Source organism: Psittacula echo, assembly GCF_963264785.1.
Source record: "Psittacula echo genome assembly, chromosome: 3".
Classification (NCBI taxonomy): Eukaryota; Metazoa; Chordata; class Aves; order Psittaciformes; family Psittacidae; genus Psittacula; species Psittacula echo.
In genome coordinates this window covers 127,105,775-127,129,234 of record NC_137736.1, presented here as the reverse complement: position 1 = coordinate 127,129,234, position 23,460 = coordinate 127,105,775, and the positions used below count along the sequence as shown (strand labels likewise).

Here is a 23,460-nt window from a genome sequence, read left to right as displayed (position 1 = left end):
CCTGGAGAAGAGAAGCTGCGTGGAGACCTCAGAGCAGCTTCCAGTGTCTGAAGGGGGCTGCAAGGATGCTGGGGAGGGACTCTTCATCAGGGACTGACTGCAGTGACAGGACAAGGGGTGATGGGTTCAAACTGAAACAGGGGAAGGTCAGGTTGGAGATAAGGCAGAAGCTCTTCCCTGTGAGGGTGCTGAGGCGCTGGCCCAGGGTGCCCAGAGAAGCTGTGGCTGCCCCATCCCTGGCAGTGTTCAAGGCCAGGTTGGACACAGGGGCTTGGAGCAAGCTGCTCCAGTGGAAGGGGTCCCTGCCCGTGGCAGGGGTTGGAGCTGGAGGAACTTTAAGGTCCTTTCCAACCCAAACCAGTCTGGGATTCCATGATTTTCCCTGTCTGCAGTTACATTCCCATGTTCTTTCAGTTAATCTTATAAACCAGTTTGACCTGGGAAAAATGTGCAGAGCAGTAAGAGGATAAGAGTGTTTATCCTCCACAAACTGTTGTAAAATATTTCCTGTTTTTTCTTTTTCTTTTGTTTTTCTAACTTTTATTTGCATTTTTCAGTGAACTAAAAAAAAAAAAAGGGGAAAATCAAAGGAAAAATCTAGAAAATGGAATTGAATATCCCAAAAGAATGAAAAAGAAGGGCCTTTTAGAAAAAGCTGAACTTTAGGATAAAAAATCCTGAAATTGGACAATTTTAGTTTCAAAATCTCCATGGAAACCTCCCAGAATTGCCAGGAAGGACTGAAAGCTCTTCAAGCTGGAGCTGCCCTTTTCGGATGAGAAGCAGCAAGCTGTGACAGAGCTCTCCTCATGGATCAGAGCCCATTTGCTCGCGTTACCTTGCAAGTTCTCTCTGATGCCAGAGGAACCTGGTTCACACAAAAGGTGGTCAGAATTGCGCATAAAGGCTCTCCATGGAAGGGGGTGCTGAGAACCTTGGTGAGAAGAGGTGGGATGTGCCTCAGTTTTACCTGGTGATGTGGAGCTCAGTGGGGATGGACTCACCTCCGGAAGCAGCGAACAAAGGCAGCCCTCTTGTGCAGCAGGAAGGCCAGGATGAAGAAAAGCATCATTCTAGCCATTTTGACAATGTTCCTTGCAGATGCGAACGCTTGGGATGGAAGAGAGAAAGAAAGACCATGATGTTCATGATGCTGTGCGCACACTGGGCATCCCTGGCACCGCGGAGCTCTGGTGGGAACAGCACTTGGCATGGGTGTTCAGATAGTCATGAGTGCACAACCCCAGACCAGCAGATGCTCACTTGGAAGTGGTGACTCCCCACTGTTGGCCACTGTTAGGACTGGGCTGGGCAGGGTGGTGGGACACTGAGTCTAGGTCATGCTGTGCCTGGAAAGTTTGGAGCAAGTGATCCTTGAGGTCTCCTCCAACCTGATGCTCTATGATTCTATGATTGTGTCTAACTTCTGCTCTCAATCTGGGTCTCCAAATGACCTCTAGCACTCCCTGCTTGGGAGCTACCATTGTTCTTATCCTTCTGAGAAGCAATGAAAAGCCTTTGTCCTTTCTTCTAAGTAGCCACCTACAGTGTAGAGACTGAGGTAATGTTGCATAGACCTGGAACCAGCAAGGGTTTGGGACTGCGTGAAAGGAGTTTGTGGACATAATGAATGGGCAGGAAGGTTTCTCATGTGGTTCCTGATAAGGACACACAGATGAAGGATGTAGGGTGCCCAGAGAAGCTGTGGCTGCCCCATCCCTGGCAGTGTTCAAGGCCAGGTTGGACACAGGGGCTTGGAGCAAGCTGCTCCAGTGGAAGGGGTCCCTGCCTGTGGGAGGGGTTGGAATTGGATGAGCTTTAAGATCCCTCCAATCCAAACCAGGTTGGGATTCTATGAAGAATACAGCACTGAAGGAAAAGATAACGTGAGCTGAACATCTCCTTCAGCTAATGGCTGATGCTTCTCTGTGTCATTAGTGTATGGATAAATCATGTAATGACAGAGTGGTTTGGGATGAAGGGACCTTAAAGCTCATCCAGTTCCACCCGCTTGCCACGGGCAGGGACACCTTCCACTAGAGCAGCTTGCTCCAAGCCCCATCTAACCCTGCTTTGAGTATCTGAGAGGTGAATACCACAATGGGTTGATACTTGAAGAACAGCTGATTTGGCAAATCAACTGTTACCTGCTCGATAGGGTGTGATTTCTGCCGTGCCAGTTACTGCCTGAGCAATGTGGCATGGGCCTGGTCAAATGAAGAGCAGAAAGACCCAAGAGTCCTTCAGCAGCAGAAGTGATGAGCAGAGAGGGGTGGGAAGAGCTTGAAGATGCTGCTGGGTTTGTGCGCTGCTGCATGAGTGCATGGTACAGGAGCACGTGTGTTTGCCTCCTGCCCCCTTGGGAGTGGAGCTCTGCTGGGTGCCTGTGCTGAGCGGAGAGGAAGGTTCTCCTAGGAGAATGACACCCTCATAAAGCATCTTCCTGAAGTGTGTTCTGGCTGCTGGGCCTCTGGGCTTAATGGAATCGATCTGCGGCTTGTGTGGGTGCACTGGGAATAGTCTGGAGAGCCAGGAAAGGCGAGTGAGTGCAGCTGGAGTGATGGAAAAGAGGTGAGGAGAGGAGGGAAGAGAAGGCAAGAGAAAGAGGTGAGGAGAGGAGGGAAGAGAAGGGAAGAGAAAGAGCAGAGAGAGGAGAAGAGAGAGAAGGGAAAGAGAAGAGAGAGGAGGGGAGGGAAGGGAAGGAAAGAGAAGGGAAGGGAGGAGAAGGGGAGGGAAGGGAAGAGAAGGGAAGGGAGGAGAAGGGAAGGGAAGGGAAAGAAAGGTAAGGTAAGGATAAGGTAAAGTAAGGGAAGGGAAGGGTAAGGTAAAGGTAAAGTAAAGTAAGGTAAGGATAAGGCAAGGGTAGGGTAAGGGAAGGGAAGGGTAAGGTAAAGGTAAAGTAAAGTAAGGTAAGGATAAGGCAAGGGTAGGGTAAGGTAAGGTAAAGAAAAGAAAGGAGAGGAGAGAAAATAATCCAGCATGACTGCATAGCAAGGGACAAAGAGATGCCAGAACAAAGTCTGAGGTGATCTGTAAGTATAGAATCAGAGACTCAAGTAGGTTGGAAAAGACCTTTAAGATCATCGTCAAGCTAAGATGGGCAGTGCGATGTGCAGGGAGGTCCCAGCACGCGGTGCTTACGGTGGCGAGGAGGCGGTGGCCCACTGTCAATGCTGCCTCCGACCCCTTCCTGCTGGCAGTCCGGGGGGGCCCATCCGAAATCACAGTGACAGTTGTCATTGTTGTTGCACACCTGAAAGCAAGCACGTGGTTTATGGCATGCAACCCAAAGAGATCATGAGTGGCCCTGCCTGTCTCTGGGGATAGGCTGTGAGCACAGCAGAGCCGGGCTGGGTGAGATCTGTGTCCTGAGATGCATTTGTTACCCTGCTTTAGCTCCACTGTGGCAATGTTCTGCCTGTTTTGGGCAGAGGTGATGGACTGGGGGCCCTGGTCACAGGCTGTGGGGACTGTGGGCTTGTACGCATCATTAGGTGTCTGCTGTACCCATGAAGTGAGGGCACTGCAAGTCCCTGAGCCATCACTGAGGATCCAACAAGAGGTGCTACAACGACAGCAAGGAGGTGACAGGGTAGAGAATGAGTAAGTTGGTGTTTTCTTTCAAGTCAGGACCGTGACTGCCTTGGTTGTGTATTCATCTGTCCAGGCTGGATTACTCGGCTCCTGCGTTTCTCAGTGCTCACTCGTGGTCTGTGGCAGTGGAGCCTCTCATGGGGTGCAGCAAGTTGTTCCCTACAAGTGCCTGAGAGGAGGATGGAGCCAGGAGGGGCTGGGCTCTGCTCCCAAGGAACAAGGGATGGGACAAGAGGAACCGGCCTCAAGCTGCACCAGGGCAGGTTTAGATGGAGCTGAGGAACAATTCCTGCCCCAAAGGGTGCTCAGGCATTGGAACAGGCTGCCCAGGGCAGGGCTGCAGGCACCGTCCCTGCAAGGGTTCACACCCCGTGGAGACGAGGCCTCAGTGCCATGGGGCAGTGGTGGCCCTGGCAGTGCTGGCAATGGTTGGACTGGATGAGTTTGAATCTCTTTTCCAACCTGGTTGATTCTGTGATTCTAAGAATGCGGTGGGATGACCCTGGCTGGACAGCAGCAGGAATTGTAATGGGAGGCTGGAAAGGGGCAGCTTCTGGAATTGATGCCATAAAGACATCCACATACGAAACAATTCTGCCAGCATTAATGTCCCAAATGTAGGTTATCCATGAGATGAAGTGCAGCCAATGTGGTACAAAATGGGCCATCTCTGTGCTATTTGTAAGGGAACTGGATTTCTAGACCTGAACATGTGTTTTTTAGATGCTCTCTGCAGTTGCACCCATGTTACATTCTGTAGCACTGACGGGTGCAGTGAAGGGTGAAACGTTGTGATGTGGAAGTTGCTTTTCATGTTATTTAAGGGAGCAAAGAAGTAAAAGGGTAAAAGGAACCAAGAGAAGAGTTTTGGGTGGTCAGAGCTCAGTCATGGCTGAAACCCAAATGAATCTCTGTGTTGCTGAACCAGGAATGATTCTGGACTTCTAATAGTGCTTTTGAGAGGCCAATTGACACTTTATGCTTTTATAGTCAAAGACCACTCTGAGGTGTTCTACGTACCCCTCTGCCATAGCATTTGGTGTCCCCACAGTCATTGTTGAGAAAGGCTGCACCAACACATGTCCTGTTCATGCAGATCTGCAGGAAGAAGTAGGTTGGGATTAGTGGGATGATAAAAGGAGAGATGAAAGCAGTGAGAAACAGCAGGCCAAGTCCTTCCAGTCAGTCCTTTTGTGTCATTCCAGACTTTTCTTTCTCTAAACAAGCATTAGGGAAGCATAAAATGAAGCTCTGGGGTTCCAGGGTCAATGGAAAGCAAAGGAGAGACAGAACAAACCCATTGAGGGTGACAAAATGCACAGCAACCACTTGTACCAAAGGAACTGAGTAGCTTGAAGGTAGAGCCAGTGCTAGTGGGAAGGACCATATGTGCCTGTTCTGTTCATACCCTTCCCTAGGTAACTGCCGGAGGCTGGTGGAGGGTTCTGGATGGATGGGCTCTTGGGCACAACCATCCCGATCTTTGTATAGAAGTCAACACATTTCCCCCAGCTCCCAGCAGTTTGTGGCTCTGATCTTGTACAAGGACGCTGGGGATGGGCTCTTCATCAGGGACTGTAGTGACAGGACAAGGGGTAACGGGTTCAAACTGAAACAGGGGAAGTTTAGATTGGATCTAAGGAAGAAATTCTTTACTGTGAGGGTGCTGAGGCACTGGAATGGGTTGCCCGGGGAAGCTGTGAATGCTCCATCCTTGGTGGTGTTCAAGGCCAGGTTGTACAGCACCTTGGGTGCCATGGTTTAGTGTGAGGTGTCCCTGCCCATGGCAGGGGGGTTGGAACTGGATGATTTTAAGGTCCTTTCCAACCCAAACCATTCTATGATTCTATGATGTGAACCAGACCTTGAAACTACATTGAATAACTTGGAGCATCTTCCAAATTTAGCAGGCACAAACTCATCTCCTCTGTACAGAAGGAGAACGAAGGAGATGCATTTTCTACTTTTTGCCTTGCAAATGAGTTCTTTTTGTAATGACCGTTTGCATTTGGTGACGTGAAACCCGCGTCTCCTGAAAGAACAACTCTGCCAAAGCCAGCCCTCAGGAGCTCCTTCCCTTTTGATGGAACTCAGCACCTCTGTTTTCCTCCAGAATGCTTTCCCTGCCATGTAATAGCAGGAAACTCATCCTTTAGTATGTCACCAGCTCGACAGGAATTTGGTTTTCTGTGTGGGCCAAAGGGAAGGAGTGAGTCCTGTTCTTGGAATGACACTTTGGATTCTTTTGTATGTGCAACAAATAAATGTTGGCTTTGGTAATAACCCAGACAGAAGAACAAAATACATTTCTTTTCCCTTCTTATGGGGACAAAAATACCAATGATTGTATTTTCTCACGCAATCTGAGGGAAAAATCCCACAAAACCAATCCAAGATGTTTGTTTTCAGCTGCCAAAGGAGGCTTTAACAGAAGGCACGATGGGGTTTGGATCGGAGACCAAGAACATCTCCTTTAGGACCAGAATCCTCCCATTTCATCTCCATTCCTGCACTATCCATGTGTCCTCCTAGTGTTCACAGGGTACCTTGTTCCTACCACACGATGTCCCGTCTTTCACTGCCCCCTCGTCGGGAGTGTCTGGATCCAGATGGAAGTCGAGTCCCCAGCAGAGCATGTTGTCGATGGCGGTCTGCACCACGGTCTCACCGTCCTCCCTGACTGGTACCCTCTTGATGTTAACACACTGCACCCTTCCACACAGCACGTTCCTGGGGCAGACAGACAGCTCTAAGGGTTTGAAGGGACATCTGGGATGTGGTGATCCATGGTGCTGGTGCACACCCTGGTAGCAGTTTAACCCGCTCCAGCTCACACATTGGAGCATCCCTGGGCATGGTCAGAGGGTCCAGATGTGCAGGGACAATCCTGTTGGACATTTTGCATCCAAACACCCCTTTTCTGAGGTTGATTCACTCAAAGAGCATCCACACTGACTCTTTTAAGCCAGTTGGTGTTGGTGCATTGCGCACATCAGCGCAGCCCTTTGGTGTATCTCTCCGGCAGCTGCAGAGATGCTTCCATTTGTTATTTTGAGCCTCAATTTCATGTGTTTTTCCCTTTTTATATACTATCAGGCTTGCTGAACCTGATGGAGTCCAACAAGGACAAGTGTAAGGTCTTACCCCTTGGAAACCTAATCCTGGAGTGCAGCCCAGGCTGGGATCTCCCCATATGGAACAGCTTTGGGAAAGGGCCCTGGGGGACCCCAGCTCCATAGGAGTGAGCAGTGAGCAGCTGAGCAAAGAAACCCAACAGGGTGCTGGGGAACATCCCCAAGGGCATCACCACAGGGATGAAGGTGCCATTGTCCCACTGTGCTGGGTGCTGGTCAGGGCACCCCTGGAACATGGGGTCAGGTTGGGTCCTGCTGCACAGCAAAGCTGTGGATGGGAACAAGTTACTCCTGGGGAGATTCCCACAGGACACCACTATCCAGCACTTACTCTTCCAGGCATTTCGTGAAGTGTGTCCCATTCCAGCCACAGTTCCCACACCGGTCACCTCGGACATTCACCTCCAGGAAGCAGCTCAATGGAGCACGTTGGGCAGCTGTGGAGCAAAAGGAGATGTTCATGGAGGGACAGGGACTACCACATCCCTTTATCCCTCTGGATCATTTCTGTAGTTGTATTTGACCTGCCATGGTTTATGTTCTGGTCCTTTTCTGGCCCAGAATAGTCAATGTAAGAATGAAGGGACTAAATGAAGAGATTTGCCACCAAGACATTGACCAATGGTCACAATGGACCATGGTCATTTATACAGAAGAATATGGAGCCTAAATTGGATTCAAAGCCTAAAATCATTTCCAATCCTATTTTTCTCTGTAAGTCTTTAACTGGCTGCGTGGCACAGGTCAATATGTGACACAGGTCACTGTATCTCCCATTGACCATGAAACCAGGATCACCACCATTATGTTCCATATCAGGAACACTTAATTCCTGTTAGAGGTCAGAACCAGCTCAAAGATGTGGGTTTCAATAAGGCAGAACCATTTCTAACCCCGGGGACAGCCTGGAGAAGAGAAGGCTGCGTGGAGACCTCATAGCAGCCTTCCAGTATCTGAAGGGGGGCTACAAGGATGCTGGGGATGGACTCTTCATCAGGGACTGTAGTGACAGGACAAGGGGTAACGGGTTAAAACTGAAACAGGGGAAGTTTAGATTGGATCTAAGGAAGAAATTCTTTACTGTGAGGGTGGTGAGGCACTGGAATGGGTTGCCCAGGGAGGTTGTGAATGCTCCATCCCTGGCAGTGTTCAAAGCCAGGTTGGACACAGGGGCTTGGAGCAAGCTGCTCCAGTGGAAGGTGTCCCTGCCCGTGGCAGGGGTTGGAGCTGGATGAGCTTTAGGGTCCCTTCCAACCCAAACCATTCCATGATTCCAGGGGATATCTTGCCTTTGCCAAATAAAGCTTTGCACTGCGCCTCGTGACTGTGGCAGTTCCCTTCATAGCAGTGGTCATTGTCTCCACATATGGTTCCATCTTGCTTAAAGGTATCCAAGGGGCAGACGGCTGAGGAGCCGTTGCAGTACTCGGGGAGGTCACAGATGTTGGCATCTCTTCTGCAGATCTTTCCTGCTGGATGAAACTGTAAAGAAAAGCCCTAAAATGAGCTTTGATGGATTAATTTTCCATAAGATCTGGCCCAATTTACTGACACCCTGTGGTAAGAGCTTAGGAAATGCCCCAAAAGGGTAACATGAAGAACAGCAACTTGAATTTGCAATGAGTGAGACAGAATAAAGACTGGAGGACTGAAGTCCTTGCTGCCCTATGGAAATGGAGCCCTTGTGCATGGAGATTGCTCATATTCCAGCAGAGAAACTGGAATTTGTGGTTCATTGAATCCACGAACACCACGTTGCTGGATTTCCCTAAGACCTCAACATCAGTAGGAATAGAAATGAGGTTTTAGAACCTCCGTGCTTTCAGCCACACTTGTGATTGTTGGACGTTAGGTCCATGGCACCAATGCTTCTGTTGGGTTAGTAGGTTCTGGCCTCACGCTCTCTCTTTGCTGCTCCTGCTGATGGCTTTGGTCTGACCCAGTTTGGTGCTTCTAAGCTCTTTGTTTCCTACCTAAGCATGAGCAGTCTCCAGTCAGCTTGATACAGACCCAGGTCCTGCCTTAACCAGTGTCCCAATCCTCATTGAAGGCATTAGAGAGCAACCTACGAGTTGTTCCTTTGGTTGAGTTTGGGGTGCAGGAGGAGAACAGGATGACCAGGAAGGGTTTATTTCCTAAGGAAGTCAATGTAACCATTGCATCTTGTTCTTGAGGTCTAATATTGCTTGTGAGGGGAGAAAGGCTTCTTAGCAGGGGCTGTTGTGACAGGATGAGGGGTTAGGGTTGTAAACTGAAAGAGGGAGATTCAGGCTGGATGTGAGAAAGAAATCCTTTACAATGAGGGTGGTGAAACCCTGGCACAGGTTGTCCAGAGAGGTGGTGGATGCCCCATCCCTGAAGGCATTCAGGGCCATTGGATGTGGCTCTGGGCACCCTGATCCAGTAGAAGATGTCCCTGCTCATTGCAGGGGGTTGGACTGGATGAGCTTTGAAGGTCCCTTCCAACCCAAACCATTCCATGATGATTCTGTGACATTTTCAAGACAGATACGGTGAGAAATAGAGGACATAGATGTTAGAGCACCTCAGAGCTGGGAAACCCAATTCCATCAATGCTTTTCCATCCCTTACAAAGCCAATAGCAGTTGTTGCAGTTGAAACTTACCTGACAATGGTGACAGCATTCACCTCTGTAGCAAGAAGCCCCCGGCACGAGCATGCAGTTGGAGGGGGAGCAGCATCCTTCATGGAGGCATTCCTGGAAGGACACAATGCCGCGTCATCTCAGTATGGGAGTTTCCTATCTGCATCATTTTCTCTGGCTTAAGAGACACAGAATTAAGGAAGTGAAAGGGGAAATGGTGTTTTCTGCTGCTCTACAAGCTCTGGACCTTCTGGAGTTGAGGGAAATGCATCTTATGGAGATGCTTTTACAGCAATTCACATTTCCCTCTGAACACGAGTGCTCCCATCTCATCTCCTCTGTGACAGGATTTGGGTTCTCCTGGTATAATTCCTTAAGGCAGGTGATCCTCTTTGCCAACAAGGTGCAGGATATTCAACCCAAGCCTGCATCTTACGCACACAGAGACCACTGTGTGGGGGAAATGTCAGTGCAAAGGCTGGGTTTTGACAGCACCTTTGTCCAAATAATGATTCCACCAAGTGCAAACAGGAGTTTCCACTGGAAAACTCCAACATTCCAAAGTGGCACAGCCTGGAGTTAGAGCTGAGAAGGTACCAATGTGCAAGTGCTTCCGGAAAGCACTTTTCCCACTGACTTCAGGGTAAACAAAGAGCAGAAATAGCAACATGAACATGGGTAGAGGCAGGAGGAAAACCCCTTCCCATGTGGATGAGGTATGGAGAAGCCTCTGAACACCTTGACTGCAGGGAATTGCTCACCTCATCGCTGCCACAATCACATTCCTCCCCTTTCTCCAAGATGCCGTTGCCGCAGTGTTGAAGGAGAACTGGTTTTAAGGGGGGGATGTTGAGGAGACAGGGTTTATTTCTCTTTCTTACTTCATTGTAATACTGGTCTGAGCTGCAATTGCTGAATGCCAAGCAAGTTCTGTAAGGGAAACCATTAATATATGTAACCACAGCATCTCCGTGATGAATTGATGGAGTTAAAGAACAAGTAGATTAGCTGGCAAAGAGGGATATGGACAATGTGAGAGGGAATAAGCCTTTTTCATCTCCCTTTTTCATGTATAAAGCATGGAGTCATGGAATGGTTTGGGTTGGAAAGGACCTGAAAGCTCCTCCAGTTCCAACCCCTGCCACAGGCAGGGACACCTTCCACTGGAGCAGCTTGCTCCAAGCCTCCAACACTGCTAGGGATGGGGCAGCCATAAATGAATGTGGACTTGGGAGCTACTGTAGCCAAATTGGAAAGAACTCAACTCCAAGGGTGGATCAGATGATCCTTGAGGTCCCTTCCAACCTGGTGTTCTATGCTTCCACTGAACATGGTGAATCATTGAATTTAGGGATTCTGGAGGAACTGTGGGCTAAAGTGAGAGGTTTGGAAACCTCTACGTTTAATGAATAGCTTAGGATAACAAGGCTCCTATTGGAATGGATGGCAGCAGAAGCTGAAGGATCAGAGCCATGAAACACAGTGCTCTGTCTTGCTGAGGTTTTCACCCAAGTCCTTGTGTGCTTGATGCTCAGTGCCCTTGAGGAGGTGATTTCCACATGGATGGGATAGGAGGACCTCATAGGAGGACCTGGCAGTGTTCAGGCCAGGTTGGACGGAGTCTTGGGTGACACGGTTTAGAGTGTGGTGTCCCTGCCTGTAGCAGGGGGTTGGAGCTGGATGAGCTTTAAGGTCCCTTCCAACCCAAACCGGTCTGGGTTTCTGTGAGATATCTTGCCTGTGCCCAATGAAGCTGTGCATTTTGGCACTTACCCCGGGCTTGATCTCATGATGCATCCTCTTTGGGTGCAGTTGCAGCTGCAGTATTTGGTTTTAAACTCTTTCGAGTCATCATGGGCGAAGCCCAAACTGTGCCCGATCTGGTGGGCGAGCGTCATCACCTCATTGACGGTGTCATTGCCAGGGAACTGCAGGTGGGAAGAGAAACCAGAGCCACGGTTTCCCATGTCACTGTATGGTGATGTGGGGACCTTCAGGTCCAGATCTGTCCCCCTGCACTGGGCACTGGTGAGGCCGCACCTGGAATCCTATGCTCAGCTCTGGGCCCCTCACTACAAGAGAGACATTGAGGGGCTGGAGCGGGGCCAGAGAAGGGCAGCGGAGCTGGTGCAGGGCCTGGAGCCCAAGGGTGATGGGGAAGGGCTGAGGGACCTGGGGGGTTCAGTGTGGAGAAGAGAAGGCTCAGGGGGGACCTGATGGCTCCCTGCAAGTGCCTGAGAGGAGGATGGAGCCAGGAGGGGCTGGGCTCTGCTCCCAAGGAACAAGGGATGGGACAAGAGGAACCGGCCTCAAGCTGCACCAGGGCAGGTTTAGATGGAGCTGAGGAACAATTCCTGCCCCAAAGGGTGCTCAGGCATTGGAACAGGCTGCCCGGGGCAGGGCTGCAGGCACTGGCCCTGGGGGTGTTTAACAGATGAGTAGATGTGGCACTTAGGGACATGGGTTACTCGTGGCCTTGGCAGTGCTGGGAATGGTTGGACTGGATGAGCAGGTCTTTGTCATCCAGTTTTGCCTGGATGGATTCTATGATTCTAAGTCCAGCATCACCTCCTTTAGATGCAGTTTTGGTGTTAGCTCCTAGTGGATGAAAGCCTTAGCCCAGGGGTTATGTAGGATTAACTCCAAGGTTTCACTGTCAATATGGAAGGCTTATCTTGCCTTTCAGGCAGTGCAAACCCATAAGATCTCCCCTTACCGAAACAACACCCATGGAATTTGGCTGGCACATTGTCCCCTTCCAGGCAAATCCCCGGTCCTTGTAGTTCTGGCCACTGCAGTGGGAAGATTTAAAGGTTAAAGAAATATGGAACAGCTTTGTCTCAACAATGGGCTGCATCATCTGAATTACAGCTGGAAAATGATGCTTGGGGTGACAAAAAGCTTCCTCTTACAGAAAAGCCCAGCATCACTCATTCTCCTATGGCAACCCCATATGGGGTGGTACCCGCAGATGCTGGGGGGGGATATTAAGGAGGCAGAACCATGGTTTATAAACTCATTGGCTTCCCCCCTACTTGAAGAGTGGCCTAAAGGCTACTTCAATAAAATATAATTATTCAGAATGATTTGTAAAAGATTGGCAATATAATACATAGATTTTGAAAAAGAGAAATATTCAGTACTTTTATGTATCTACGTTTGACTCTCCAGAAGGTTTCTTCCCCCCAGAATGAAGGAAAAAGGAACAGACAAAACAGACACAAGGTGCTAGGTCTGAGAAAGCAACAGAGTGAAATAGGTGCTATTAAACGTCCTCCTCTTAGCAGAGAGGTTTGAGTTGTAAATGGTGTAACAATGAGTTATTACAGCTCAAAACCGAGTGGCTTGCATATGTGAAAGTGAGTAAGAAGTTAAAATGAGATGAGAATAATTCAGTTACAGTCAAGTGTATGAGAGTTGGAAATGAGCCGAGTGCTGTGTGTGCGTGGGGGGGAACTATAACAGAGGACAGTGAAAGGGAAGAGTGAATTCTTGTAGCAATTTACATGACAAAACCCTGCTGATGAGTGCATTCGATGAAGCTGTTGTGTTCTTTTCCACCAGATAGCACCAGCACAAAAGACGTATCAGCAGATACGTGTCAAAACGAGAAGAGATGGAAATGCTCTTGCTTTCTGCTTATCTCCCCATGGCCTGTCTGGGAGTGGGGTGATAAAAGGCACATCTCTTACAGCAGGAACTGGAGGTTGTCGTAACTGATGCGACCGGCAGCTTCCTTCTGGACCCACACGGAAAAGGACCTGAGTGTCCGGGCCAGGCTGCGGGACGTGGCCACTTGGTTCGACCCAGTCCACATCTCCACCGCGCTGATGACGATGTGGAGCTTCATCCGCTTGTAAACCTGGGGAGAGCAAGAGCTGGAAGGGCTGAGAGAGCTGGGGATGCCCAGCCTGGGGGAGAGAAGGGTCCTTAAGGGGAGACCTGAGAGCAGCTCCAGTGCCTAAAGGGGCTGCAGGAAACCTGGAGAGGGGCTTGGGACAAGGGCCTGTAGGGACAGGCCAAGGGGAATGGCTTGAACCTGCCCGAGGGCAGACTGAGATGAGCTCTTAGGCAGAAGCTCTTCCCTGTGAGGGTGCTGAGGCGCTGGTACAGGGTGCCCAGAGGAGCTGTGGCTGCCCCATCCCTGGCAGTGCTCAAGGCCAGGTTGGACACAGGGGCTTGGAGCAAGCTGCTCCAGTGGAAGGGGTCCCTCCGCGTGTGCTGTTTTGGAGGACTCAGAGCAAGGAGGAGGTGAAGAAATGGGAGATGGTAATGAGCTACCAGAAATCTTTCAGTAACAATAATGTGTATTCCCAAGCAAGTGGTTTAAAGGGGTGATTTCAAAGTGATCTTTAAAGTGACTTCACTCCTGTCTGAAGCAATGTTTTAACATAGAAGTGGGTTTTACAGTGTTGTGGAACACAGATTGGATCATGGAATCAACCAGGTTGGAAAAGAGCTTTAAGCTCATCCCGTCCAACCATTGCCAGCACTGCCAGGGCCACCACTGCCCCATGGCACTGAGGCCTCGTCTCCACGGGGTGTGAACCCTTGCAGGGACGGTGCCTGCAGCCCTGCCCTGGGCAGCCTGTTCCAATGCCTGAGCACCCTTTGGGGCAGGAATTGTTCCTCAGCTCCATCTAAACCTGCCCTGGTGCAGCTTGAGGCCGGTTCCTCTTGTCCCATCCCTTGTTCCTTGGGAGCAGAGCCCAGCCCCTCCTGGCTCCATCCTCCTCTCAGGCACTTGTAGGGAGAATCCCTCATCTCTTTCCCTGGGTAGTTTGCCAATGGAGCAGTGACTGTATTTAACCACATCATTAGAACTCACCGTGTTCAGGATGTTGCTGATGGAAATGAACATGTGAAGCATCAGGGTTTCATTATTCTTCCTAATTTTAAACTGAAAGGAGAAAAGGGGTGATGGGTTCAAACTGAAACAGGGGAAGTTTAGATTGGATCTAAGGAAGAAATTCTTTACTGTGAGGGTGCTGAGGCACTGGAATGGGTTGCCCAGGGAGGTTGTGAATGCTCCATCTTTGGCAGTGTTCAAGGCCAGGTTGGACAGAGCCTTGGGTGCCATGGTTTAGTGTGAGGTGTCCCTGCCCATGGCAGGGGGTTGGAACTGGATGATCTTAAGGTCCTTTCCAACCCTGACTATTCTATGGTTCTATGATTCTATGAAGATGCTGCGTTCTGATGCTGGACACCAGGTCTGCCTCCAGCAGAACCCCACGCTCTAATTCCTCATGCTTACCAGCTCTTTGTTAGTGATCAGAGCCAGCTCCAAGTATCTTGTAGGCATGGATACCGGCTTGAGACCACCAACCTCCTGCAAGAGACCAAATGTGGTTATTGAGGAGCTTGGAAAGCTCCCACCTCATTGCGGAGGACCAAACAGGCATCGCTCAGGCTAATCCTGACTTTCCCTTTAGGACAAGAGCATGGAGCAGTTACACATTAGAGAAGAACTGAGTGTGATGTGAAACTGGGTGAGAGCAGAGAGATGCAGAGACAGAGCAAGGCTGTAGGTGGGGGTTTCTTGGTAGCAGGGGGATTCCCTGGCATTGCTCAAGTCAAGTCAGCTCCCTGCAAGGATTCAGACCACTTCCGAATCCTTATCCAACTGCAGTTGGGTAATGGGTAACCTGGGGGGTTGTTCCTCTCCTCTAAGCATGGTATTGCCCCATGACAACATTATCCCATCTGTGATGGAGTGAGCGGACAGTGAGACACTGAGAGCACTCAAAATCAGCAGATTTGGTCAAATAACGGGGGAAAAGGAGCTGACCCGGCACAAGCCTTGGTGGCAGCTTTGGCACTGGCTGGGATGGGAATGAGGAAGGCAACTCCTGAGTAATTCCAAGGAGTTTTCATGGTGGAAGAGAGGAGGAGGAGGAGTTGCTGCCTCTCAAAGAGGCAGCTCTCTAACGGCTTTGGCGGCTGCAGAAGCATGCATGGCTAACGAGATGCTATCGCTCCAGTCCTTGTGAGCACAGGGCCTGATGGCTCTTCCCTGGTGAACAAATACCACTTTATTAGTATTACTCCTATAAATCACCCTCTTCTCACTAAACCCAGTGCAGTTGTAGCGATGCAGAAAGCCGTCTTTCCTCCATGGGAGCTGAGCAGTAATCCTTTCATCGCAATGCTTCACGTTCCTATCAGGAGGCAGCATCCCTGAATGTCACTCTATTTCTTGCACCGAGCGCAAGCACAAGGCGCTGGCACAGGCCAGGCTGTCACTATAAATAATCCATGCTCGTAGGTACAGAAATAACACGGTATCTCAGGTCTTTGGAAAACAGGAGCAGCGACGACAAAAGTCCTCCCCAGCTCAAACAGCATTCACCAATCTGAGCAAATAACCTGGTTTGGTATCCAAAGGGAAACAGATCAGGAATATCCAATATCAAATGACGCCAGTGAATTGAGTTCATTGCAAGTGTGGAAAGTGTGTTTCTGAAGAGCAACGAAGGAGCAGATGGGTGAATTTGGACATCAGTAAAGCTCTTTTTGGGTGTGATTTAAGCAAATTGGGGCAGTAGAGTTTAGATTTGGTCACTAGAAGGTGAGTACTGACGATGTGGGGAGGGCGGTTGTTGGATCTTTATTGCTGAGATGTGAGGATGGGTTAAATGAAGTCCCAAGGGAGTCAGACCTGGAGCAGAAGCTGCTCAACATCTATCCCAGCAGCCTGTGGCTAGCACAGCGTGCTGGCAGGTTTGGGGACAACCCCATCAGAGACGTGCAATGAATTGTGATGAGACTGGAACGTGTTCTGCTCAGTGAGGGAAAAGAAGAGCAGACACATACGGTGTAGGAGCAGGACCTGTGTCAGTTCAGCCTGGAGAAGAGAAGGCTCCTTAAGGGGAGACCTGAGAGCAGCTCCAGTGCCTAAAGGGGCTGCAGGAAACCTGGAGAGGGGCTTGGGACAAGGGCCTGTAGGGCCAGGCCAAGGGGAATGGCTTGAACCTGCCCGAGGGGAGACTGAGATGAGCTCTTAGGCAGAAGCTGTTCCCTGTGAGGGTGCTGAGGCGCTGGCCCAGGGTGCCCAGAGAAGCTGTGGCTGCCCCATCCCTGGCAGTGTTCAAGGCCAGGTTGGACACAGGGGCTTGGAGCAAGCTGCTCCAGTGGAAGGGGTCCCTGCCCGTGGCAGGGGTTGGAGCTGGAGGAGCTTTAAGGTCCCTTCAATCCAACCCATTCCATGATGTTACGGTTGGATCACTCCCAGCGTTTAGCCTAACGGATTCATACACACAGGAACGTGCAGCATCAGCGTGAGCAGCCCATGGGTCCTTACCTCAATAGTGTGGATTTTACGACTCCCATTTGCGAGCTCCCCATCCGTGCGCAGTTGATCCTTGTGCTCTCCGGGCACTTGGCACAGCCGGCGCGAGCCGCCTTCCAATGCCCTTCGGAAAACGAGGTGTTGGAACGTTGTGGAGTTCTCCAGGGGCTCCATCTCGTACCTCAGGTCTCCCATCTGCAGAACTCCGCTGTGGGTTTGCAAGCAGAAGGCTCAGTGGGAGAGGTGGGCTCCAGAACCCCCCCCCGATGTTCAGGGCTATTGGGATCAGCCTTTATTTTATGTTGGTTTCCTTTTGAAAGAGGGGTATGCAAAGATCTAGCTCTTTCTTATCACTGCTCCTACGGGCAGGGATCCCATAAGAATAAACAAGGAGCTCACCTAAAAGATGTTTGATGGGACGAAAGGGTCATGGCCGAGGTTTAGGATGCATAAGAGCCTTGAGAGGGCAGTCATGCAGCTTTGGGGAAGAAGAAAGAAGCTGCTGCTGAATGCTATGTATTAAATGAGGGTGGGAAGGCAATAAGAGTTCTTCCAAGGAGAATCCATCTCTAAGACACGTTTATCCTCACATGGACAGTGTTATAGGCTGCATCTCCTGATAAGTGCATCCTAAAAACCTGACTTAATTTGGACACCTTTTGGGGTGCTTGTTTGAGGAAGCAAGTGCAGGTAGGTCTGTCCCATCTCAGTCTCATGCCTGGCCTTAGAAGAGAAGCTCATTGGGTCTTAATTTTGCCAGGGTCTGAGTTACACAGCCCTAAAATGTTCCTAATTACTGAGGTGTGCATCCCAATAGTAAAACGGGGCCTCGTCAAACACTGAGCTGGAATCCCAGAAGGTTTTGCTGAGGAAATTGTGCCTTAAAATCCCTATGGAGATGGTGTAAAATCTGCAATGCGAAAAGATGTCTCAGCTCTGTTTGCAGAGCTGAATGTTTGTAGTGAGATGCACCACGAAGGACTGAGGGCTCCTGCTTTAAAAGGACTCATAAATCCCTATCCCAGTTAACCACGTGCTTCTGGGCAACCTGGTCTGGTTGAAGATGTCCGTGCTCATTGCACGGGGTTGGACGAGATGAGCTTTGAAGGTCCCTTCCAACCCAACCCATTCCATGGTTCAATGCTTCATTTGGTGCTGACCCCACATTCTCCCTTGGGAAGAGCCCTACCTCATCCCAAAGCACGTGCTGAGGGAGACGATGGAGCCCGGGAAGCCTTCCACAATCCCCTCGTAGTAGCAGTCGTCCTGCAAGGTGCAAATGTGGCTTCAGCCTGTGGGGAAACCTCCCGTGCCCTGGGCAAAAAAGCCCCGACAGCAGTAAAGGGACACAAACCCCTGCCCACATCCATCCTTGACCTCTCTGATGGGGTTGTTCATGTGCACCATAAAGAGTGAAAGCACAGAAGGATCCTGAGAGCTCATCATTTGGGTTCAAACTGAAACAGGGCAGACTGAGATGAGCTCTTAGGCAGAAGCTCTTCCCTGTGAGGGTGCTGAGGCGCTGGCCCAGGGTGCCCAGAGAAGCTGTGGCTGCCCCATCCCTGGCAGTGTTCAAGGCCAGGTTGGACACAGGGGCTTGGAGCAAGCTGCTCCAGTGGAAGGGGTCCCTGCCCGTGGCAGGGGTTGGAGCTGGAGGAGCTTTAAGGTCCCTTCATCCCAACCCATTCTGTGTTTCTATGATTGTACAATCATTGCATCATGATGATTTTTGGGGGGTTATTTTGTGGTTTTTCACACAATGGAGACGGACTTTTGATGGACTAAAAGTACTTTAAAATCTGTCATAATCTGGCAGGGAAATCAATGTGCTGATGACTCTGAAATGGTTCTTCCCATTTTTATCAGTCTCTTTACCATTTCCTTCCTTTTTTTAAACAAACAGTGTAAAAATAAGCTATGTTTTTACAAGCAGAAAGCCACCCCTTGCTTAGACCCATGAGTATATTGGAATGAGCTGAGGAGGGCCATTTAGTCCTGGCTTTTGATGCAGCCCTGACCTAAACTTACCTGAATATACGGAAACTCAGTGATCAGGTCTCCCTCCTCGCTGTACTTGAACACTGGGATATCCCTGACTAACAGATTCCTGGAAAGCAAAGCAGAAACATTCCCTGCCATGGCCCCAGGCAGAAAATAACAGAGGAAGGAAGCTGGGGAAGAGCCTTACTTGGCCTGTCTCAGATGGACGATGTGGTGGTTTCCTTCTGCTGTTATCAGATAGGACCTGCGCCCCTGGAATGGCCAAACACCCATTAATGCCAGGTATTCATCCAGTGGAAGGTGTCCCTGCCCGGTTGGAACTGGATGAGCTTCCATGAGAACCATTCCATGATATTGGTTGGGAAGCTGGAGCCGTCTCCTCGCCGTGATCTCCCTTTGGCACCCACCCACAGCCCGTATGGGGTCCATGCTCTAGAGCCCGGGCTGGAAAAGCCAATGACCTCTGGGAACGCCCCATCCTTTGCCTCCAGCCGCCGGGGCACCGTGACTTCGGAGTAGACGATCCTTGATGCTTCAGTGGGACGTGAGCCCGGTTCTGCATGGGGGGAGGAAGGGCGTCAGTCACAGCAGCGGCGAAGGTTTCCCAGGGCAGGAGGAGGGGTTTGAGTGGAAACACTGACAGATTGGGTCTGTTCGGTTTGGCGGGCCCGTCCGTCCTCAGTGAGGGGATGCGGGAGGTGGCTGAGCAGCTCTGCGCTGTCACCACTGGCTCCTGAGGAAGCTTAGGATGCAAACCCACCAAAGAGTCCCAGCAACTCCAGAGAATGCGTGATAAAAGGGGGGGAAAGGAGACGACTTCTGTGGTTACAGGGTGCTGAGCCCTCTGCCCACGTCCCTCCAGGCTTGTTCGCATCCTGCATCCCCTGCCCATGTCCCCCACCTTCATCTCTGCCCTTGTATCCACATCCTCCACCCTTATCCCTAGGATGCACCCACCAGCCTGGCCAAGGCCCCCATGTCCCCAGCCTGCACCCCTCATCCCACATCCCAATGCCTGTGTCCCCACATCCCGTGTGTCTCTGCATGCTTACCCCCAATCCCAATGCCTGTTGTCCTCTGTGTCCCCTCATCTCGTGTGCGTGTCCCCCCATGTGTGCCCTCCGTCCCTGGTCACTCCATGGTGTTCATTCCATGCACATCCCTCTGCCCACTTCCCACCCCTGCCCCATCCTCCCCTGCCCCAGCCCCTTACCTGTGCAGAGCAGCAGGGTCAGTGCCATCACCCACATTCCTCCTGAGGCTCTGCAGTGCCCGATCCCCATCCGGGAGCCAGCCCTGTGGGGATGCTCCATCGTCCTCATCCCACCCCGGCCTCGTCCCCCTGTTCCATCCCCACCGCCATGTTTGGGCCCTGCTCCCCGTGTCCCTCAGCCCCGCACTGAGCTCCCCCAGCTCCCCCCAGTCCCCGGCCGCTGCTCCTGCCCCCTTCCAGCCCCTCTCCTGCCCCTCGCCCTGTCCCTGGGCTCCTCCCTGCCCTGTCCTCCCCATAGCCCCTCACCCTGCTGCCCCCCGGCCCTGCGCCGCCATCTTCCACCTGCCCCCGGGCTCCATCTGCCGCCTCCGGCCACCCCATTCTGCTCCTGCCTGCGCTAATCCCATCCCCTGGCATTCCCTGGCATCCCACAGCACCCCTTCTGCAGCTCCCGCCCATCCCATCCCCATCCATCCCCATCCATCCACATCCCCATTCCCCATCCCTCCGAGCGCCGCCTCGGCCTGTCCTGCCCCCGGTGCCACAGGCACACTTCCAACTGCCACCGGTGCCCCTCCACCCACACCCACCTCCACCTCCCACCCTCTCCTCTCCTCTCCTCTCCTCTCCTCTCCTCTCCTCTCCTCTCCTCTCCTCTCCTCTCCTCTCCTCTCCTCTCCTCTCCTCTCCTCTCCTCTCCTCTCCTCTCCTCTCCTCTCCCCTCCCTTCCTCTCCTCTCCTCATCTCCTTCTCCTCCTCCTTCTTCTTTCTCCTTCTCCTCTCCCACCTTCACCAACCACCTGGGTCCTCTCCTCTGCCCTCCCACCAACACCAAACTGAAACAGGGCAAGTTCAGGTTGGAGATAAGGCAGAAGCTCTTCCCTGTGAGGGTGCTGAGGCGCTGGCCCAGGGTGCCCAGAGAAGCTGTGGCTGCCCCATCCCTGGCAGTGTTCAAGGCCAGGTTGGACACAGGGGCTTGGAGCAAGCTGCTCCAGTGGAAGGGGTCCCTGTCCGTGGCAGGGGGTTGAGGCTGGATCAACTTTAAGCTCCCTTCATCCCAACCCATCCCATGTTTGTGTATGATTCTGTCTCAAAGCAGAGGCAGGCAGGGAAGACCGAGGGTTTCATGGAATCAACCAGGTTGGAAAAGCCCTTCAAGATCTCTCAGTGCAACCATTGCCCGAAGGCCACCCCTAACCCATGGCACTGAGGCCTCGTCTCCACGGGGTGTGAACCCTTGCAGGGACGGTGCCTGCAGCCCTGCCCTGGGCAGCCTGTTCCAATGCCTGAGCACCCTTTGGGGCAGGAATTGTTCCTCAGCTCCATCTAAACCTGCCCTGGTGCAGCTTGAGGCCGGTTCCTCTTGCCCTGTCTCTTGTCCTGGCCACTGGGAGATGCCCAGCTCCTGGTGGGGTTTGCAGCTCTGTGGATTTCCAGGGAAGGAATGAGGAAAGCCACCAAGCAGGGAAGCTGCAGTAAAGCCTCACTTGGGAATGGCTTCTCAGCTCTTCCCTGGGCTCCCTGGGGTTTGGGCCATAGGGGTTCTCTTCTGTGTACAAAAGAGGCCTTTTCCCCCCTGGCCTTGCCTATTTCCGACCTTCACAGCATCCTGAATACAGAGCAAATGTCTTGGAGCTCTCCAGGAGTGAAGGAATGCAGGGAAAAGCCGAGAAATCTATGCCAAGGGCAGAGGGAAAAGGCAGATACTTGTGTCCCCAAGTGCTGCTGGTGCAAGCAGCTCAAATACGGTGTTAAAGCACCAAGGCAATGATGAATTCATGCTCCAGCTCCTGGGATCTCTGCTCTGATGTGTCCTGATGGCACAGCTGTGTGATGGGGGCCCTGCCTGCACGTAGACCCACATCTCAACCTGCAGTTCCTATTCTACTAAATAATAAATGAAGATGTGCATTGCTCTGCTGCGGATGCGACATTCCCAACCCAGATTCCTGGCTCTTCAATCCATAAACGGCCCTGGAAACCTCCCAGCTTTGTGTTTCCCTGCTGTGATGCTGCAGGAAGATCCCCTGTGAGCTGACCAGAACTGATCTGATTGAAAGAGAGAAGAATCCAGCCCAGTCACTCTCATGCCTGCCAACATTTCCAGGTGCAGAACATCCCACATGGAGAAATACAAGAGGCAAGATGACTTACCCGGGAATAGGGCTCTGTTTTCCATGTTGGCTATGGAGGAGCTCAGCTGCAGAGCTTGGCTGATGGATGGGAAAGCGGGGATGTCAGCTCAGGGAGACAGGGGATGTTGCTTGTGGTACTCAGGGGCTTCTTTGGAGGCTTTTGAGTGTCCCCAGCAAGCATTGTGCTTTGTAGTGGGGAAGAAGGTGCATGAGGGCATCCTTGGGTGCCTTCTCCATAGACCATGGTGGTGGCTGTGGAAAGCTGTCATAGAATGATGGAATGGTTTGGGATGAAGAGGGAAGAGCTTCTGCCTAAGAGCTCATGTCAGTCTCCCCTCTGGCAGGTTCAAGCCATTCCCCTTGCCCTGTCCCTACAGGCCCTTGTCCCAAGCCCCTCTCCAGGTTTCCTGCAGCCCCTTTAGGCACTGGAGCTGCTCTCAGGTCTCCCCTTCAGGAGCCTTCTCTTCTCCAGGCTCCATCCAGCAAACCAGTGCTCAGAGGCTGCAGGTTCTGCTGCTCAGTGTAGTACTTATTCGTGGTTTTTTGCTCCATATAAACCAGAGATGAAGGTTTGGAGCAGAAAATGCGTTATGTGAATGCAGTGTCTTGTAAAAGGCAGCTGCCTGACCCTCTGGATATGAGTATGATGCTATTGCTGCAGATAACAAATAATAGCAGCTGGGAATGGTTCCTAGCTGTTAGGTAAAGTTATTACATTGCCAAAGGTGATGAATGAGGAAGCTTTTGCCTCCTGTCTTGGTGGTTCTGTTCTGTAATGCTATTCAGAATGCTGGTTCTAACCCTCTGTACCCTGCGTGCTCTGACCTTGCCCTTGAATGCAGATGCTCAGCCAGGAGAAGAGAAGGTTCCGGGGTCAGCGTCTCACGCCGGTGGCTGCAGGAGCTGGTTTCCACCATTATTTGTGGTTATGAGCCGTCCCCCAGGACCACCATGGGAATTTAATGGCAGCTGGTTGCATCCTACCCACTGGCTCTGAGGGAAACCCAAATGCATCCTTTCTCCATGGCTTAATAGTTCTTTTCCTGATGACTAGCCAAGCGAAGAGCTTAGCATTCCCCATTTCCTCATAGACCATGCTCTTCCTCTGGATTGGAATGAATTAACAAATCCCTTCCCAGCATCCCATTCCAGGGCTTTGGGAGGTGTTTCCAAGCTGAAGATGAATAAGGATGAGTTGGGAGATACCCCTCTGGGCTTGAGCATCTCCACAATGCCGGGCTCTGCACTGTTCCCTGCTCAATGCTATGGCTGCTTCCTCTCATTGAGGCACTTGGAAAAGCAATGCAATCAAAATAATAGCTAAAATCCATATATTTAGGGCTTTTTTTCTTGGGAACAGGATGACTTGTTGAGAGGAGTAAACCATCCTTATATATATCAGGAGGGGATGCTGGAAGTGTTAGGTGGGGATAATCTCTGTTTGATGATGGTGCAGCCAATACAGGATTATTCCATTGAGTTTTTATGAT

The 23,460-nt window shown here is 51.3% G+C and overlaps 1 protein-coding gene across 1 annotated transcript; it reads right to left on the bottom strand.

The window, feature by feature from the left end:
• Positions 1-834: 834 nt before the first annotated feature.
• Positions 835-19,935, bottom strand: LOC308219048 (disintegrin and metalloproteinase domain-containing protein 9-like; the record flags this gene model as incomplete). The annotated part of the gene is made up of 20 exons (XM_080613585.1): positions 835-868; positions 1,005-1,110; positions 3,142-3,253; positions 4,615-4,692; positions 6,141-6,324; positions 7,060-7,165; positions 8,018-8,210; positions 9,355-9,447; positions 10,095-10,263; positions 11,107-11,261; positions 12,050-12,125; positions 13,026-13,195; positions 14,162-14,233; positions 14,588-14,662; positions 16,634-16,829; positions 17,811-17,887; positions 18,650-18,728; positions 18,810-18,874; positions 19,030-19,178; positions 19,836-19,935. The coding sequence occupies 20 exons, from the start codon at positions 19,933-19,935 to the stop codon at positions 835-837; spliced, it is 2,289 nt and encodes a 762-aa protein (XP_080469711.1).
• Positions 19,936-23,460: the final 3,525 nt, after the last annotated feature.